The 20,114-nt window shown below is 36.3% G+C and overlaps 2 protein-coding genes across 5 annotated transcripts in view; one reads left to right on the forward strand and one right to left on the reverse strand.

Moving 5' to 3' along the window:
• Positions 1-8,681, reverse strand: part of gapvd1 (GTPase activating protein and VPS9 domains 1) — a 49,846-nt gene extending 41,165 nt beyond the window's left edge. For all 4 annotated transcript variants that reach the window (XM_016448612.1, XM_016448613.1, XM_016448611.1 and 1 more), the window contains exon 1: positions 8,490-8,681. The gene's annotated coding sequence lies outside the window, so the exon portion shown is untranslated. The remainder of the gene's footprint in view (positions 1-8,489) is intronic.
• A 4,181-nt stretch (positions 8,682-12,862) lies between these two features.
• Positions 12,863-17,574, forward strand: hpdb (4-hydroxyphenylpyruvate dioxygenase b). Its single transcript, XM_016448596.1, has 14 exons — positions 12,863-12,933; positions 13,014-13,040; positions 13,273-13,335; positions 13,703-13,807; positions 13,958-14,000; positions 14,082-14,164; positions 14,263-14,352; positions 14,768-14,871; positions 15,010-15,087; positions 16,009-16,171; positions 16,260-16,331; positions 16,435-16,557; positions 16,760-16,876; positions 17,057-17,574. The coding sequence occupies exons 1-14, from the start codon at positions 12,931-12,933 to the stop codon at positions 17,165-17,167; spliced, it is 1,182 nt and encodes a 393-aa protein (XP_016304082.1). The 5' UTR covers positions 12,863-12,930; the 3' UTR covers positions 17,168-17,574.
• Positions 17,575-20,114: the final 2,540 nt, after the last annotated feature.

Here is a 20,114-nt window from a genome sequence, read left to right on the forward strand (position 1 = left end):
TTTATGCATTTGAAATTTTGCAGTGTAAATGCATTTATGGCACCTCAGCTTCATCAAACTGTCTGTGTATATACATCTAATGCCACTTCAGATGCAGCTTCTGTTTCCTCTGCAGTGGAAAGATAGAGTTTGTTAAAGCAGCACTATGTAACTTTTGGCGCTCTAACAGTTAATAAACAGAACTGCACACATCCTGCGGAAGAACATTCCAACCGGAGCTACTTCTCTAAGTTTATGTCTATGGCGATTCACGCAGGTGTTACTCCTCAGCGGCGACGACCCGACGATGTAACGCCCCTGTGGACTGTTTGTTGTGGTTTCTTCCCTTTGTGTTGGTTTAGCCCGTCTAATCATTAGTTAATCACCTCATTGTGCTCACCTGTCTGCACCTCGTTATCTGCACTATATCTGTTCATGTCTCTGGTATTTGAGTTGGTCGGTTATTGTGAATGTTACCCCGAGTGTGTGTGTCTCATCTACCCGAATCTGCCTTGTTGTCTCTACATTAAATATAAGTGTACCGCAGTGATTCGGAATAAGACAAAAACGCGGTTTGGAGGAGGAATTCATGATGTACTCGCTCATTATATACATTTTGCAAATTTTGAACACAGAAAAAGTTACATAGTGCTCCTTTAATACTAATTTCATTTGAATGGTAACAACTACAGTTATTATTCTAACTGAAATAATTGAAACAAAGTAAGAACTTGATGTGAAAGATGACATTTAATAAGGTTAGGGGGAAAAAATTTTCATTTATAAACATAGTGGGAAATGACATCTGTTTTGTTACATACAGCAACTTATTTTCAGTTAATTGTTATCTCTACCTCTTATTTATTTTATTATGTAAATAATTTTTGGATTGAAATTTGCATAGATTTTTGTTTGTATATGCTGTCAATTATAGTTCTTAGAAAGAAAATCGGAATCAGCAAAAATCGGTATCGGCAGGTCACACTTCCAAAGAAAAAAAACGGAAATCAGAATCGGCCAAGAAAATTGCAATCGGTGCAGCTCTAATTTAAATGGAAATAAAAAGGCTAATATAGTAGTATAAATATAGCTAGCATATAAATAATACTAAAATAAACAACACACTGATGTTAATCAGCATACTGAATATATCAAAGGATCTAAATTCTTTGTCACATATAGGCTATATAAACTTCAGAGTGTGAAAAACACTCTGCAAGTGTGCATATTGCAGCTACAACTCAATTACAAAGCTTGGACTACTGTGACCTGACAGACACTTCATGCTTCATGAATGGCCAAAAAATATGCAAATCACATTAGTTGCCTTTGCTTTCTCACATAATGGAGGGATATAGACAAACAGAAAACACCCACACAACACCCATTTAATCTCTCTCTCACACGCGCACACACACACACACACACACACACACACACACACACACACACACAAGTATTAATGTACACACACAAACATTCAAACTAGAGAAAATGCAAAAAGATCAGAATAATTTCTTGGACCGTTCCTCAGGCACAAAGAGGTCTTTGTAAAGCACAGTTACATAGCAGAATGTAGGACGAAGAGCAGCCCAGAGATGCCCTTGATGGAGCCTGGGCCCCTGCGCATCCGTAAAAGCAGCCCACAAACACAGAGCGGAATATCAGTACATCCGCGGAGGCCTCTTGTACCGCTCACTCCTGAATCAGCTCAACCTCTTGTCATCCTGCCAAATACAGCACATCACTGTGCTCGCTGTGTTTTGCGGTTGAATGCAGTGGTATGTGAAGATTTAACCTTGGGGGCAGAGGAAATGGCCACCTATTCACATACCTACTTCTTCTATTCTATAAAGTTTAAGGTAGTTGTAATGGCTTTCATGCTTTGTGTCAATAAGCTTATAAATAGTGCAGAGATGAGCACAAATCAAATAGGCCTACTTTTCTATAGATCTAAACTTTGCTTAGTTGGCCATATGGTATCATGTTTATGTACACTACGAAGGTTTGGGGCTAGTAATATTTTTTTTATTACAGATATTTACAGATAATCAGACAATTTGCAAAACATTTATATTTTAAATGAATGTTGTTCTTTATAACTGTTTTTATAATTTGATATTTGTAAGATATTAAGAAAACAGTTCTTTTACACTGTAATCATTTTTATGGAACACCAGATACGGCGTTTCCTTGGTTATCGCCATAAGCAAAGCAGCACTGCGCTGAAACACTGCTTTAATATGAACTATACAGAGACGAGATTAAAAGAAAATACCACGTAAACTTTTCCCCTCAGAAACACATTCATATAAACCCCCAAATCAATATTGAGGATTTTCTTCCAATAGTTCGTGCATCATGAACAGTGAGTGATCTGCCTGCTACAGTATTTTTCTCTGTGCGTCCGTTTTCAACATCTCTGGCCTGTGTTAGCGGGCGTTTACAGACTTCATATTTTCACATAAATGACATTTTGGAAAACGATTGCATTGCAACGCAGTTTGTGCAAGTCCAAAACAAAGACGAGTTGCTTTCAATAAGACAAAAAAACGGCCGGTTGCCGATCGCGTAAGTTCCAGGGGAAGCTCCTTAAGTTCGGCCATCCTACACACACGTGACCGACCACTCGCTCGCACCAACAGGAGGAGGAGGGTCGTGTTAAAAAGTAATTCAGCCACAGTACAAACTGGACCCAATATAATAATAGGACCATAGAGAAATAAAAATTGACATTTTTAACTAACATACTGCTTTTCTTCCACTGCCAAATTTCTGATATGGGAAGTTGAAGGAGTTGAGAACATTTTCTAGACACAGATTTTCTAGACACAGATTTGACCCATTTCGATGATCAAAAAGATCAACAGAACATCAATGTATCTATTTTAAAAAATGGAAACGTTTCACATCTTATACAAAAAGACACAGGCTGAGTTATGAAGCAGCAGTATTGTTTCTACTCTAAAACATCCCAGGAATGTTTCTCTGGTGGAAAGAAACACACTGCTGTCAATATCAGCACAGCAGTGATAAACGCACAAGCAACTAAAACCAAGAGATCCATCTACTTTCACTTTTTTCAGGTTTTGGACTGCAGCCGATGCTGTTTTTAGCAACACTGAGAGAAAGGCGCACTTTCCAAAAGCATTGGGCACAGGAGGAAGGTCCTTTTTTTCGGTTCCTCTATTTTGAAGAGCTGTGTTTGGATTAGATTTGACAGCATTTGAGCAGGTAGAGCAGGCGCACTCTGAGGAGGAATGGAGAGAGAGATGAATGTGTGCTTAGAGTATTCTTATGCAAGAGAACAAAATGTCTAATATTACGTCTTCAAGCACATCGTCTAAAGTAGGGATGTGCAGATAACAATTTTTAGAGGCCAAGCACAACTACCAACACTTTTTGCTACCTGCTGATATGATACATGAAATTCAGTACTGCTATGTCATATACAGTGCAATGCTGTACAGTTACTGTTTCCTTGTTATTCGCCTCCCATAGGCTACCAGAGTTTCTTCTGATTGAAATGATTGAACATGCCTGCACTAAACAAGCCGACAGCACTCAAGTGCACACACAGGTTTCTCACACACAAGCTCACACAACAGCACAGTGTAGATTAACACTGCATTAGACTTGGTTCATTCCTTGTTTAACAGCATCAACCTTTCTCCAAAACTGTCAAATATTTTGTCTTGTGCATTATTTGATTACAAATACAGTAAAAAATAATAATATCGTGAAATATTATTACAGTTTAAAATGACTGTTTTCTATTTTAATATATTTTAAAATGTCATTTATTCCTATGATGGCAACGCTGAATTTTCAGCAGCCATTACTCCAGTCTTCAGTGTCACATGATCCTTCAAAAATCATTCTAATATGCTGATTTGCTGCTCAAGAAACATTTATAATTATCAGTATTGAAAACAAATTGTGCTGTTTAAGTGAACATGAAATTAAAATTATTATTTTATGCAGTGTTCCATATAAATACTTTAATATTTTTGTGGAAACCGTGATTTTAAAGATTTTAGATGAACAGAAATATAATTTGAAATAGAATTATTTTGTATCATTATGAATGCCTTTCCTGTCAAGTTTGATCATCAATGTGTATTTGCTGAAAAAAAAAAAAAACATATTAATTACTTTCAAAAAACAAAATCTTACTGACCCCAAACTTTAAATTCTTTATGCTTTATGTATTTGTTGACAAGATTAACAGTCAAAGCGATTCTGTATAGTCAAACCGATTCTGTTTAAGACAGACTGACCGGAAACACTCTGTGTGAGTTGCGTGTAACTCTCAGGTTAGGTAGGTGCCTTAACAAGGATCCGTTTTTCATTTCTTCTTCCTCTTTGTATCTGGTTGAGGCAGTGTTCTCAGTGCCCTTAAAACACAGCAGTGTGGAGCCGTGTGGGATATGAATCACAGCTCAAATGCACCATCAGGCACTTTCACATGTTTACAATGCACCAGACCTGACCACTCATGAGAAACTACCCACACACTCCATTCAGCAGTGAATGCCATCTGACTCGGCAATGGACAGAATTGTGGATGTACTAGTGACTGAGCAGATGAGAAATCAGAGAGGAAAATAAATGTTTCCTGGCCATTATGAATACAACAAGACAACATCTGAGGAATGAGGGCAGCTAACGTGACTAGGGATGTGATGAGGAATGGGATGCTTTCTCTATGGCCAGGCATCCCAAACACATTTCTATTAACAACTTGGCCATACTGAAAGCCCTTTCAGTGTGTTCAGATCTGCATTTTTCTGCTTCTACTGGTATCTGACTGACCACTGAAAATCCCATAACCAAGCACCAAGTCTTTCTGAGAAATCTATTTCATTACACCAGCCAGGCATACAGGAGGGTGTGGGAGTACTGCACGGAAATGTCTCCAAACCAGGATGCTTTCTGCTCTCTTTAGACAATGCAAAACAATATCTCTGTGGTTTACATAAATAGTGCACCAAGCAAGTTTGAGGACCTTGGCAAAAATCCTGAGATAAAATAACCACATGCACAGTTTAGCATCAGTCATCTTTGAGATTTCACAACAAAGTCACTAAATATAACGGGTCTAAGAAACACCTGTGCCAAGACATGGAGGCGATATTATGCCTAGAAAAATTGACTGCTGATGGAATAGCATAACTGCCAATAACCAAATCACGAATCAAAACTTTCTAAAAAAAATCTAATATGACTAAAGTCAACACGCAGATGACATAAGCCTCCTGTGAATTACAATTTCATGCTGCTCCCAGAAACCATCATCATACTTCTCGTTTTTTAGATAGAGAAGTTGTTGACAGATCTAAAAACGTGGTCAATTATGTAAAGAAAGGCCAACAAATGATTCCTCACTGAAATAAACAAGTTTACAACAAACATTTCTCTCACCAAGACTATGTTTCTACATTTTTTTGGAAGTGGGCATACATTGAGTCCCTTTCACTATTTTGCTTTATTATAAAAATTTCAGTAAATGTTTTTAAATTACCATTAAGTCAATAGATGCTGGAATAGATAGAGATATGAATAACATGACCACAACTGTTATCGCCCAATATTAGAGATTTAAATTAATTAACTATCAGATATTTAGCTGGCCAATACTGGATATTTAACTGTGGGCTATTATAATTCAAGACTAGTTCAATTTAGCATTAATTTTAATGGAATGCAATATCTTACGGCACAGATTTAACCTAAGAAGATTTTTAACTAGTGCCTGTGTGTGTGTGTGTTCGGGGCATAATAAAGGCACCGTTCACCCAAAAATGTATTTAGCCTAATGTCGTTCCAAACGTTCATCTGTGAAATATAAAATACATTTTGAGAAATGTCTTAGTGTTTTCAAAGCTGTCTGGTTACCAAGATTCTTCAATATATCCACAGAGAGCATAGTCATAAAGGTTTGGTACAAAATGAAGTGGAGTAAATTATCACTTGAAAGTCATGGATCACCCAAAAATTAATCTTCATTTTTGGATGAACCATGCCTTTCAGGCGTTTTTAAATATTTAAAAGGCTAATATCCGTAATTTATCGGTTTCAGCTATACCATGAAAAAAAAATATTACTATCTGTAAGAATTTTCATTAGGTGCATCCTTTTTTTAAAGTCATCAAAAATAAAAAAGACTCTGGAACCACTGACACATTCTAAAAATAATTTACTGTGGAATATCAGAGAAGGATGAATCACATTCTAGTATGTTTACAAGCACATGATGTTCAAGAATTGCCCATTTTCTCAGTTTTGCTAAGTACCAACAGCAGAGCGCCAAGAAAAATATGTTAAGAGCCCCTCTGACATTACTATATGTGTCAATGCACTCTCTCTCTCACGCACATTATCACACACACATACTATCAGGAGATTCACACTTCCTAACTCCTGACCCTGCTAGAAACACATCCTGCTTGACCTCAGCATCACCTCACAGCACGTCCCGGAAACAGTTTGTACACTGCCTCAGTCACATGACACAAAACTGCAGTCTGTTCAAAATGCAGAAAATCCATTAAAGCTGAAATGGTTTGTCAGTACATAGCACATCCAACAAACCAGGACATTTCGCTGAGGTAGGAGTAAATTGGCATCATGAAACTTCCTTAGAGCTTTCACTATACTAGAAGGCAAAAGAAGGTGTAGAGAACTAGAGATATGAGCAGAGTACCACTAAAATAGTTACTGCATCAAATAAACTCCAGCATATTACTGAAAGAGCACCGCTGATCTAATGTCACAGCTCTGGCATGTGTTGAGGAGATGCCATGGGAGGAGCTTCATACCCTCTATGAGGCTACATGAGGACAGCCGAACAGTTGGGGGATGAACCAGATCAGAAAAGCAGTCCGTCCTGTGCCAGCCACACAGCTGAGTGATTAGAAAACAAGAGCGCTCTAGGATTTGGCAGACTTCTAAGAGAAACAAGACCGGCTTTTCTGAGACTGAGCAAGAATACGGATCACAGTTTCCTAAATTACCCAAAACCCATTCAAATTTATTTTATATTTGCTCTTAATTATGTCTAATCAGAGCATTCCAGTGCTGATTTAGTCTAACACCAATGGGACTTTCAGAAACACCAGCTTTCTGTGTGTATCATGGTGACAAGCAAAGCTTAATGCTTTGGCTTATTTTGGGATCATTTTCATAGGCGGTTAAAGTCACAATGAAAAAGTAGCAACAAATCTTTTCTTCTGTATTGTGAGGTACATCCAAGTGAACCGGATTATCAAAAAATTTTAAATAGGACAAGGACTTGGTTCGATCCATTAATTGTTAATGCAGTGTTGCAGTTGATTATGGAATGGCAGGGTTTAAGTGGACTATGAGTGGAGAACCTCTGCAAGCATGACCAGAGAGAAGTTTGTCGTTTTCACAAAAAGACTGAGTTATGACATTTTAATGAAACCTCAGAAGTTAAAAAAATAATCAAAATGAAACACATGCACAGACGAATTGTTCACAATAAAATCATCTATAAAAAAAAGAGATACAATACATTTCATAACAACTTTAAGAAATATAAAATTTAGGCAGTTTTGTCTGAAACGTAAACTCAACACTAACGTCTCACTTAATAAACTGTTGTATAAAAGCAATACCAAACTCACAATTGTGCTGTTGGTCTGAATATCAACGTGACTGTAATGATCTGCAGCTGAATCACATCAGCACTCCTGTATTTACAGTTCCTTTCATTTTTATTCCTAAATTATGGAATTTTATGACTATTTTTGTTTTGTTTCATTTTATCTTTTCATTTTATCATTTTACACCAAATTACCATTTTCTGAAAATGTGCTAACTAAACCTACCTTTAGGGATGGTTAGGTGACATATTTCCCGACAAGTTATTATGTTGGGAAATAAGTGACCAGTATGCAAACCATTGAATTTAGAGATTTGCGGCAAACAACGCTGTCAAATACTGTATACATGGTTAAGCACTTGACATCTATCTATCACAGAAATGAACTTTTCGCACATATTTCGATCACTATGGGAAATGTCTAACATCAATCACATGTGAGCCATTAGTATACATAGAGATTACAAGAACAAAATTAGCTGCAAATCCTAGTGCAATTCGCATTTAAAGGAAATTATACAAACCACTAAGGGCCTTAAACTGTCAACTAACACACTGTAGCTGCCATTATCACAGCAGCATGACTGTCAACGAGAAGTGCATGACAACAACAACAGCTGCAAGAGTCGGTGTGTCAGCGAAGAATCATCGTGTTTTATAGCGCAAGAATAAATGAAATACGCCGCTTTGTAGCGTACTGAAATCTACATTCAGGTAACAATATGCCTAGAAACCCAAATGTGTTCCTAAAAGCTTAATTTGGCAACAAACTGGCTTAAAAACAAAAGGTGACAACATGACCCGAGACAAGCAGGCCAACAATCAGCTAACGCTCAGTTCGCTAAAGTGTCAACCAGCTCGAGCCAACGTACAACAGACTTACCGACTAATTTGACGGCTGGGTGTGAAGTACTGAATTCAGTCGCGACTGGTATGGGTGGGTTTTACAGTTAAGTTCTCGTTTCAGTCCTCCAAAGGTCCTAGCTGCGAATGAAAGAGATAAAAAGCCCTCCGTCGTGAGATTTTCTCCTCCCTTTAGCAACAGCCACAGCGCACAGCTGTCATCAAACGGGGACTCGCGCCACGCGCATGCGCAGTTCAAGCCTGCGCAGACCTTTTTTATTCCCAGAATATGTACACACATTTGTACAAACATTTAGAATTCGCAACAAATATGAATGCAAAAAAGTATACAAAAACAAAAAAAAACTTGAATGTGTTTTTGTTTTGAGCATGCGATTTGTTTTCTGCATTTACGATCACCGTTTTCTTTCACCATTATATTTATTTTTAATATTATATTTAAAATTTGAGGATTAATTACGTTAATTTCACTTGAACGCTTGAATTTGGCAGAATCATTGTAGATATTCAATTGTTTTGACCAGCAGATGTCGCTACCAGCATGTCATGATTGAAAAATCCTAAATATGCTCTCTTTTGTAGAATGCTGTTGAGAATGCTTTGTGGAAAAGTGAGTTGTATTCTCAGTTTTGGTTTGTAAAATCTTTTAGATATGACTCCCTTTCTGTTGATGTTACAATAATAATATTTTTGTGTTCCTAAATATTGCAGAGGGATCTACATGTTGGAAAAGATGTGCCTAAACATCTGGCACTTTTATACATAGAGATTGATGTTTTATTCTAGTTCTGTTGTTTTTAGATTCCTTGTGTGTTTTTGTTTGTTTTAAACCACATTCTTAAACCAGTTGTGTGGGGTCACAGAGACCCCTGTACTGTATGCGTAATTATAAGAACTGTTGAAATGAACTTGTGCAGTTGTACGGTGTTTTAATCTGATATGGGGATTTTCTAGGAAAACTGTTAATAGATATATTTAAATAGAAGCTTTGTAATTGAACTGTAATTGAATTTTTAAAAACCTACATGCATGCAATGAACACAATATAGGTTCTAGTGGAACTGTAAGCAAATGTATACAAATTAATTACAATACAAATGAAAGAAACTGTATCATTCATTTCTTTATTACGGACAATATAATTGCATATATAATAAATAACATCCTTATTTCATGTAAAAGTAAAAAAAAAAAGTGAATTGACACTTTTTATAAAATCACCTCTTTGATTAAACCTCTAAAATCATACACACATTAATTAAAATACAAAATAACATATTAGCAATTAAAAAATTTTTTAATGTGCAATAAATTGCACCACTGTACATTTGATTAACACAGTTGGACAACAAATTTAAATACATAGAATAGTATCCTTAAAAAGGTCTTTTTATTTAGTGATATTTATATTTATATATTTATTCAGTAACAAAAATCATTTTGTGCAATGTGATTGTAAAACTATAGCACCTAGGTGATAAAACTATAAACATATTTAGAAATGAATTTGTACTTCATCTTGTATATTTTGTCACTATGTCTTAGAAATCAGCATTATACACACAATTCACCTCCTCCTCTTTTTTTTTTCTCTGAGAGTCCTTTAGAAGGATTTTTTTCTTGGTGGTCTTCAATCGTTTCATGGACAAACAACACAAAATAGCACAGAAGAGAACCATTCTGCTCCTTAGCTCTCTTCGCAGCTGTTCATATTGAACAATTTTATCTTGCAATCTCTTTCGTTGATTCTGAAAGTTAAGAATAATGATGGTTTCTGCCCTAATGGACCTTTTAGTGTGTGTTTGGATCACAGACCTCACTAGCATGTTGGCTTACCAATGCGAGTCCTGCTTCGCAAAGCCTTCTTGCCTTTCTGTGCAGGAGGTAGAACAGGAGGCAAGGGCCCAGGAGGATGACTTACCGCCTGGTCTCTCCTCAGCAACATCTGAGCGCTGTTGCTGTTGGCGGTCTCAGTCACCCAGCCCCCCGGTGGCTCTGAATTGGAGCGGGGCCCCAGGGACAGAGGTAGGCAAGTTTTAGGGGTGATAGTGGTCATTGTGCGGTTGAGCACTCGTCTTCTAGATGTTCCCAGAGGAGGCATGCTGGGAGGTCTGTGCTTCTTGGTTTCCATGGATTCGACTGTGTGGTTTCTTGGAAGTGCCGAGGGAGCTGTGCGAGCCAGCGCTTGTATTCTCAGTAAGTTAGTTAGACGGGTCTCCAGGCCGCAGAGTGCTTGGTCTGTGTAGCTTTGCATCTCATGGCGAAGCTGAGCGAGCTCCTCTCTAAAATCCTTCTTTAATGACTCCAAGTTCAACAATATCTCTTCCAACAAGGTTACACATATCTCTTCTCCTCTTTCCTTACTATTTTCTCCGTTTTCTGTCATCCGCTCTTCTACAGTCTCTTTCTGGCCCGCCTGATCCACTGCGTTCTCCTCAGATGAGCTGATCTCAACTGTGAGTCCAGGTTCTTCTTGTTCTTTCTTGTTCTTCTCTAGTTCCTTGGTGAGTTGGTTTACAACATCCAGTATGCCCATGCGCTGACCATCCAAACCGGCCTGCGCTCTGATCTGACTCCTCACCAAAGAGAAGACTGAATGGACTCTAGCCTGCTTTTCTTTTTCTGTAACTGCTTCTGCTGTTTCAATCTTCTCCTCCATTTCTTCATGAACAGCATGCTCCGCAGCTTCAACCTGCATGTTTATTTCCTCCTTCTCTTTGTCATCTCTGCTTCTCCTCTTTAGCAACCACTTCTCCAGGATGGCTGGATTTTCTGCTGTCTGCTCATTCATGGTGTTTAGCTCTATTTGTTCTCTTTACTTTACTTGTCTCCTCTCCTCATGCTTGTTTTATAATCTTTTTACAGCTTGTCTCATGGTTTATTATCTCGTTGTTTCTTCATTCTCCTCTGATCTCTCTTATGACTTGTGTTGAGATTACATTGAGCTAAGAGAGACCAACAGCGCTGTATTTCCCTCAAGAACTGTAGCTGTCCAATCAGCGTTGGCTACAGACTGTCACTCACTGTTCTCTGGGGAAACATACATGTGCATCAACACCTTTCCCCAAACACTTACATATCTGCTCATTTAAATTTCAGCTGTTGCAATTGTACTGTATGTGTAAGGTGAAATACCCACTCTCAGTAGGCTTGGAGTTCTAAGAATACATAGTACATGTTTCACACTACAATGATTTACAGTAGCAGAAGCACTGTGACCATTTGCTACAGTTTTGAGAAGCAAAGCAAATGTTATCTATCTATCTATCTATCTATCTATCTATCTATCTATCTAATCTTAAATGAAACAATTGTTGTATTCCTGTGGCTTTGGATAAAAGTGTTTGCTAAATGAGTAAATGTAAATAATTATATATAAGTTACATCACACCTGATATAACTGTCCTGAGTATCAACATTGTTCTCAGCATCATCTCAAACACTGTTAATGAAGTCCCCAGTGGGTTAAAAGCATTTTGCAAACTATTCAAAATGGGGGAGTGGGGCTGCAACAGTAAACCTGATGTTTACTATTAAGATGCATTTTCTAGTTGGAAGGGGAGTGACAGGGAGGAGTTAAAATTTTAGGCGTCAGAATGACACTGCAGTTCTTTAGAATCATTTACATTAATTGTTACCATATTGAAATGAACTCAGGCGAATATCTATTAATTTAATTAAAATTAAGTTAAAATAACTAATTGCATCAATAATTATTTAATTGTTTAATGAAATAGTAGTGTACATTTAAATAGAAATACAAACTCATGTAAAAGGAAATATAGTTCTGGGTGGAATTATAGTAGAATTTATTATATTTATTATTACTAAAATTATAATTATTATTCATTTTTGTCAATTTAAGCATTAATAGATAGGTTTAACTTTCAGTTTGACTTAAAATTTACCCCAGATAGAAAAACGTGTGTCAAACTTCATGACTACAGAACTGAATGGTTTAGTCTTGCATACTGGCATGGAAAACTACATAAGCAACTCAACTGGCCAATAGGGTTGAAGGAACTGTGTGCCTCCTCTTTTTCTTGTAGACAAACTTCACAAAACATGAAAAAAGAAAATCACTCAAAAAACACAGCTTATCTTCTAAAAGAGACAACAATCTGAAGATCAATTATTTTGGGGTATATTTGACTGATTTTGTATGTTTAGAGATTACTTTGTTTAATTTGGACTTACTCTTTATTACAAACTGCAAGTATAGTTTTAAAATAATAGTAATTATATATTAAACTACTTTTATTATTACTTGATAAGATTACATTAGAAATCATAATAGTATATTCAACTGTAGAGCATCTTGATTGCTGCTCTCCTCCTCTCTGGAGCCAGAGTGGGCGGAGTCTCACATATTACAAATTCACATCTGCAGCATCGGCCCTCACCTCTCCTCATTTCTGCCACTGACCCAAGAAGAAGCTACCTTCAAAAACCACTAGAACATGGTAAGACTTATTTTTTAAGACGACTGATTTGCAAACTGACTGTCCGAACATGCTTTCATTTCTCGTTTCTTTTTCTCTAGACATCCTACACTGACAAAGGTGAAAAGGTAGGTCATTATTTTTAATAACTTGCCCCCTTCCTTCTCCTAATATACTAATATTTCACTGCCATCTGCGTTCTGAACTTGTCTGTTTGTGCTTCTCATTATACTTGTAGGTAACATCATTACACTACTCAAACTAGTCTCTAGATATCCTATAAGTCTCTTCATTGAAATAGAAAATATCCAACAATTAAGCAGATCATGGTCATTGCTGTAATTGTTTTTATGTCAACAGCACGAGCAGGGCAAGTTTGTCTGCTTTGATCATCTCACTTTCTGGGTTGGAAATGCCAAACAGGTAATTCTTTAACAATATATGTTTATAGATTTTGTGTGTTTGTGAATATTAGAGGAGGTGTCCTGTAGGGAGATGCTATTGGCTCTTTTCAGGGGTGGGAGAAATAAGCATGCAGCTGCAGAAACCACCATCCTCCACTCACTAATGTGTTCCATATTGAGACATTTTGGGCAATTCTTAGATCTCGCCAGTAGATGGTGCCATTATCATACTATAGCCTAAATGTAGAAAAAGTTAAATATGTCTAAAGTTTCACTTTGAAGTATCAGTCTTTTCTAAATGTAAAATATATAGATACATATAAAGAATTTTCTCAAATCTCCCCATCTTGTCAATCTCTTTGCTTTCCTCTCGGTGATGTTCCCAGGCAGCATCTTATTACTGTAACAAACTGGGTTTTGAGCCCCTGGCGTATTGTGGGCTGGAGACAGGTAGTCGTGATGTTGTGTCGCATGTGGTGAAACAGGGGAAGGTGAGAGTCAGATTGTGTCATTATTCCTGTCCATCCTCTTCATTACTTATGGACTGAACATTTAATACATTCTGTAGAAGCCTTGCCAATTTCATCTGCTTCAGAACATGTTCTCCGATCAATGTTTATGTCAATGTCTATTTCCTGTAGATCATTTATGTCTTCACCTCTGCCTTGAATCCTGGTAATAAAGGTAAGACTTAGGCCTGTAAATGAGTATTGTAGATTCTTGATATTCGATTGTCTTCCATAATCTGTCCTTTTGCTTGAACAGAGATGGGAGATCACCTGGTAAAACATGGAGATGGTGTTAAAGATGTAGCTTTCACTGTAGAGAACTGTGCCTTCCTGGTAGAGGTAAATGCTGATGGTTTCTTGTCATGTTTCATTTCTTAAAAGTGCTTTCTGGGCATCATTTGCAATAATCACTTACAGCTTTCATAATTTTTCTACAGAAAGCGAGAGAACGAGGTGCCATCATCATTAAAGAGCCTCATGTTGTGGAGGATAAGTTTGGCAGGGTGAAGCTGGCAGTGCTGCAAACAGTATGTATAATGTCATGATTTTTAAAAAAACAAATTAATAATTGTATTCAGCAAGAATGTATTCAATTATTTAAAATTTTAGTAGGCATATATATTTTATGGAATATTTCGATTTCAAATAAAAGCTGTTCTGCAAGAAATGTTTCTCGAGCACCAAATCAGCATGTTAGAATCATTTCTGAAGGATCATGTGCCATGGAAAACTGGAGTAATGGCTGCTAAAAATTCAGCTTTGCAAACACAGAAAATAAATTACATTTTAAAATATATTAAAATATTTTACTGTATATTTGAATGAATAGCCAAAAACATTTTAAAATCTTACTGACCCCAAACTTTTACACGGTAGTGCGTGTGTGTGTGTGTGTGTGTGTGTCATAATTCTTCTCTGATGTCTCTTTCCTTATTGTTTTAGTATGGTGATACCACTCATACATTTGTAGAGCGGGCAGGATATAATGGGATCTTCCTCCCAGGATTCCATGCTCCTCTGTTCTGTGACCCTTTCTTGGCAAAACTGTGAGTGTAGTATTCAAACTGTATGATAACATGTAAATATGGTTAAATTGTGTTAAGAGGTCCATATCTCAGATCACACTTGGATAGTTTTCTATCAGTGTCATTTTCTTTGTCTCTAACGTGATTTTTCTTTCCCAGGCCAAGTGGGAAGCTGGACTTCATTGACCATGTGGTTGGAAATCAGCCAGACAATGAGATGGTGCCAATAGTGGAGTGGTATAAAACTTTTCTAAACACATTGTTGAACTTATTCCAAAATTCATAAATATTGACAGCAACAGACCTCTGTGCCAGGGTTGTTAAGACTGAAAAGCATAAAAGAAGTCACGAAGGTACTCGCTCAGAACAGCACATGTCTTTAGGGGGAAACTCCCTATCCATCCCATCCAGTCAGAATACACCGAGAGCCCCTCCCCAGTGATCAGCAGTGTGTCTCCATGGTGAGGATGGATTGAAGACTGAGAGGAAAGATCAGAAGAGAGTCTCAGAGAGAATAGATGGAGACGGCAGATGGGATGGTTGCATTTTAATCTGTGGTAGTGGACGACTGATTATTATGCAAGAAAACACCATAGTAATTATGACTCAGCAAAATTATTTTCAAAGGGTCTGAGACACCATCTGGAGACAGTTAGACACAGCACGGAGGGGGAGAAGGAGGAAAAGAGGGTGGTGAGGGGTGGGAATAGCAAAATTATCTAAACCAGACCACATCCCATCATGTCCAGCTCTTGAACATACACTGCAGAAAATTATTTGTTTTTCAGAACAAATATTCTTAAACCAAGATACCTATTTTCTAAAGAAAATTATCAAAATTAAGTGAGTTTATTGGGGTAAGAAAACTATTTAAAAATGTAATTCAAAGGGAAAACAGTATTGTTTTTGGCTTTTTTTATGCATAAACACTTATTATTTTAAATAATAATAAATTATAAAGGAATAAAAATAAATAAATTATTAGTGATTTATATTTAAGTAATTTTTTTTTTTTATATAAAAACATTTAATGACTCTAACCTTGTCCATAACTATTGCTATTAATTTTACAGATGATCCCTTATCACTTGTATTTTTGCCATTGCTTTTCACATCAGCATCACTGTGTTAAATTGACCTGTGTGTGTTTGTATGAAGGTATCAGAGGAACCTGCTGTTCCACAGATACTGGTCTGTAGATGACAAGCAGTTACAGACTGAATACAGTGCGCTGCGCTCCATAGTAGTGGCCAACTATGAAGAAACTGTGAAAATGCCAATTAATGAACCAGCCATGGGGAAGCGCAAGTCCCAGATTCAGGCATGTATTATAAACATGACATCTACTGTACTTACATTCATCTATACAATGCATGCATCTATTTATCTGACTATTTTTCTCCTTTTAGGAATATGTAGAGTACTACGGTGGTGCAGGGGTTCAACACATCGCCATGAACACCTCTGACATCATCACAGCAGTGAGTAAACCACAGCAATAAGAGGTTTTACAACATTGATAGAGAAGGCAGAAGGTAGTGTGCAAAGGTTTAAGTTTACTTGGCATTTTGAATATATTTTCAGATCCGTAACCTAAAGGAACGTGGTATGGAGTTCATGGGAGTGCCTGACACTTACTACCAGAAGCTCGGGGAGAAGCTGAAGTTTTCCAAAGTCAAAATTGTTGAGGACATCAGCATATTGGAGGTAAGACAATATTTCCAGTTCAAGTAATCAAAGTGTTTAATCAGCTATTAAGAAGGAGGAGCAATGCATAGTCTAAATTTGACCTTTTAGTTGAAGGAAATGCAGCAAAGAGTAATTGGCCAGCTAATAGTCCATATGAATGCAAATTTCTGTGGCAAATCTGAAACAGAATGTGAAAATAGTGTGGCATTGCTTTATACAGGAACTTAAAATTTTGGTGGATTATGATGACAATGGCTACCTACTCCAGATCTTCACCAAACCAGTACAGGACAGACCTACAGTATTTCTGGAGGTAATCCAGAGACACAACCACCAAGTAAGCAAGAATCTATCAATAGTTCATGAATTGTTTCAGAGCAAGCATTCATCATATATGTAAATCTGCATTTAACTGATTAAAAACTATTCTTCAGAAATGTCTCCTAAATGCATAGATATGTAGCATTTCTTACTACGTGGAAAAAACATAAATAACAGTATTCCTTTCTTGTTTTAGGGGTTTGGTGCTGGAAATTTCAAATCTCTGTTTGAGGCAATTGAAGTAGACCAGAATGCCAGAGGAAACCTCACCATCCTTACACCTAATGGCACATCACAGAAACTCTGAATTGGCTCTTTCCTATTTACAGTAAATGCATGGTACACATATTCTGAAATATGCATAGTAAACTCTAATGTTTTACTTTGTCATATTTTTTGTTTGGCTTTTAAGCATGTGCCAATATATTTTGTACCCATTGCAGTTGTTTCTGTAACTACAGACACATCTGACCTTGTGGACCTTTAGAAAAATCTAAATGTCTCATGGACATTTCCACCAGTTTAATTTACATCATATCTCAAATTATATATTATGTTTAACAGCATTCTGTGGATGAAATAATATAATATGGTTGTGGAAATGATATTTTTGGAATAAAATTGCTTCCTGAGGTCTATTTCATTGTTTTACGTATCCTGTATTTTCACATATACTGTATGCTTAATTTACAATATTACATCTTGATTGGAAATGAAGCACAATAAAAAGATTCCGTTCATGAGAATAGAACCTTTTTCTTTGATTTTAACACAGCACACTGAAATCTCACTGAAAATAACGCCACAACAGTCGACAACGACAGTCGTAATTCGTGTTTATATAATCGTGTCTTTTAAAATCTATTTACTATGAATAAAGTTAATAAAGACCAAACATGTATTTGTATCCTAATGTCTAGTATTATTTTCTATTTTGATCGAAATACAATGTTATGCTCGGCTTGTCATAGCACGATCGAAAGGGTTAAATAGGCGTTTAACGTAGCTACATTTATTAACGTAGCCTCCTTGCTAAATTTAGCAACTTTCAGACTACCCTAGCAACGTTTTCTTTCAAAAGCACCTAGCAACAAACTTAGCCATTTTAACAATTTATTTGGCAACTTTTGACAAGTGACTCAGACAATAAAAAGGCACACATTTTCCATCCAAATTACACAAAAAGAGGAAATCAGAGATACCTAGCAGTACACACATCACGTGAAATGAGATAGCTGCTATTTGCAATTGTTCAATTTAATAATAATAATAATAATAATTGCTCATTTATGATACACTTGTTAGCAGCTTCTAGCTGGTACCTGCGTATGCTACACATTTATTAGAGTGTAGCATACTAGCTAACTACTAATACACTGGTTAAAGCATAATTGTTGAGAACGTGGTGTTTACTAGCTATTAAAAAAACTTTAATTGTAATCATTCAAAAATGTGTAAGTGTTCAATAATTCAATGTATTTAAAAATAGTTATTTATATTTTAATATTATATTATGCATATTATTTTACAAACAAATCTAAATTAACATATATAAACAAAATATCTGAGATTTGATGTTGTGATTAGGGTTGCCAACCGTTCCGTATAATACGGAATCGTCCCGTATTTAAGGCATCAAAGAAGCGTTCCGTATGAAAGCTATACGGAACGCAGTTTGTCCCGTATTTAAGGCATATGCCGTATGAACACCTAGACCATACGAATAACAAACTCTAAATTGAGAATTAATCATTCTTTTTTGACAAGTGTTTGATTTGTGAACATAGCCGTTCCAGGGAGGCTTTAAGACCAAGCGGAATCCTCTGCCGCTTCACAGCAAGCGGGACTCACGCCGGAGTTGGGTTTTTTTAACGACCGCGTTTCGACTTCAGCAAATCAGTTTGGGCGAATGCAAACAACGTGATTCCAACATCCAGTCACGCAAGAAAACGTGCATTTTGCTGAGGGAAGACGTGATCAATAAGGAAAGTCGTATTTACATTTAAGTAACTTTCAGCGTATTCTTAACCTTGAATATCATTCTTAAAACACATAAATGATATTGATGACGTCAGAGTTACTTCATAAAGAAATGGGGCTAAACCGGGGCTATTAAAAATTCTGACGGGGCTATAGCCCCACTAGTCCCGGTGTAGCGCCGTCACTGAGTGTCAAGCACCCAAAGCAGTATATATTTATTCTATAAGTTCTCTTTAATTTAAAAATATGCATTTTCATACTGTAGTAGGCCTACTGTATATTACACACACGCATCAGAAGACAGAAAGAGCTTTATTGCCAAGTATGTTTGCACATACAAGGAATTTGTTTTAGTGTCACAAGCTTCCAGTACACAGACACAACAACAACAACAACGCAGATAATAAAAATAAGATGTGAACAAAATACACATATGTATAAATATAAATAAAACACACACACACACACACAAAGGATAAATATGTACAGGTGTGCTATAGATAAAATACTGTAGAATATGAACAGAATAAAAAATAAAGTTGTAGGGATGTACTAGGATGTAGAGATAAATATAAGGTTATTGCACATATTTGTATTGCACAATGGGAGAATATTTAACTGTTCATGAGGTAGATAGCCTATAGCCTATATATATATATGAATATATACACTGCTGTCAAAAGTTTGGGATCAGTAAGATTTTTTATGTTTTTTAAAGAGGTTTCTTATGCTCATCAAGCCTGCATTTATTTGATCAAAAATACAGAAAAAAAAACTGTAATTTTGTGAAATAGCCTATTATTGGAATTTAACAAAACCGTTTTCTATTTTAATATACTTGAAAATATAATTTATTCCTGTGAAGCAAAGCTGAATATTCAGCATCATTATTCCAGATTTTAGTGGAAACAGTTGTTTTGCTTAATATTTTTTGGGACCTGTGATATTTTTTCAGGATTCTTTGATAAATAAAAGGTTAAAAAGAACAAAATAAAAATTGTGCTAAATATACACAACTATTCAAAAAAAAATTGGGGTCAGTAAATTTCTTTTTCTTCTTCTTTTTTCCTTTTTTTTAAAAGAAACTTTTAGAATACTTTTAAAAAACGTTTACAATCTTTTTAAAAAGATGTGTTAAATGGATAAAAAGTGATATTGTTAGAAAATATTTCTATTTTGAATAAATTCTGTTCTTTTTAACTTTTTATTTTGTTTATGGAACACAGGTTCCAAAAAAATATTAAGCAGCACAACAGTTTCAACACTGATAATAA

Source organism: Sinocyclocheilus anshuiensis, unplaced genomic scaffold (assembly GCF_001515605.1).
Source record: "Sinocyclocheilus anshuiensis isolate Anshui unplaced genomic scaffold, SAMN03320099.WGS_v1.1 scaffold451, whole genome shotgun sequence".
NCBI classification, from domain to species: domain Eukaryota; kingdom Metazoa; phylum Chordata; class Actinopteri; order Cypriniformes; family Cyprinidae; genus Sinocyclocheilus; species Sinocyclocheilus anshuiensis.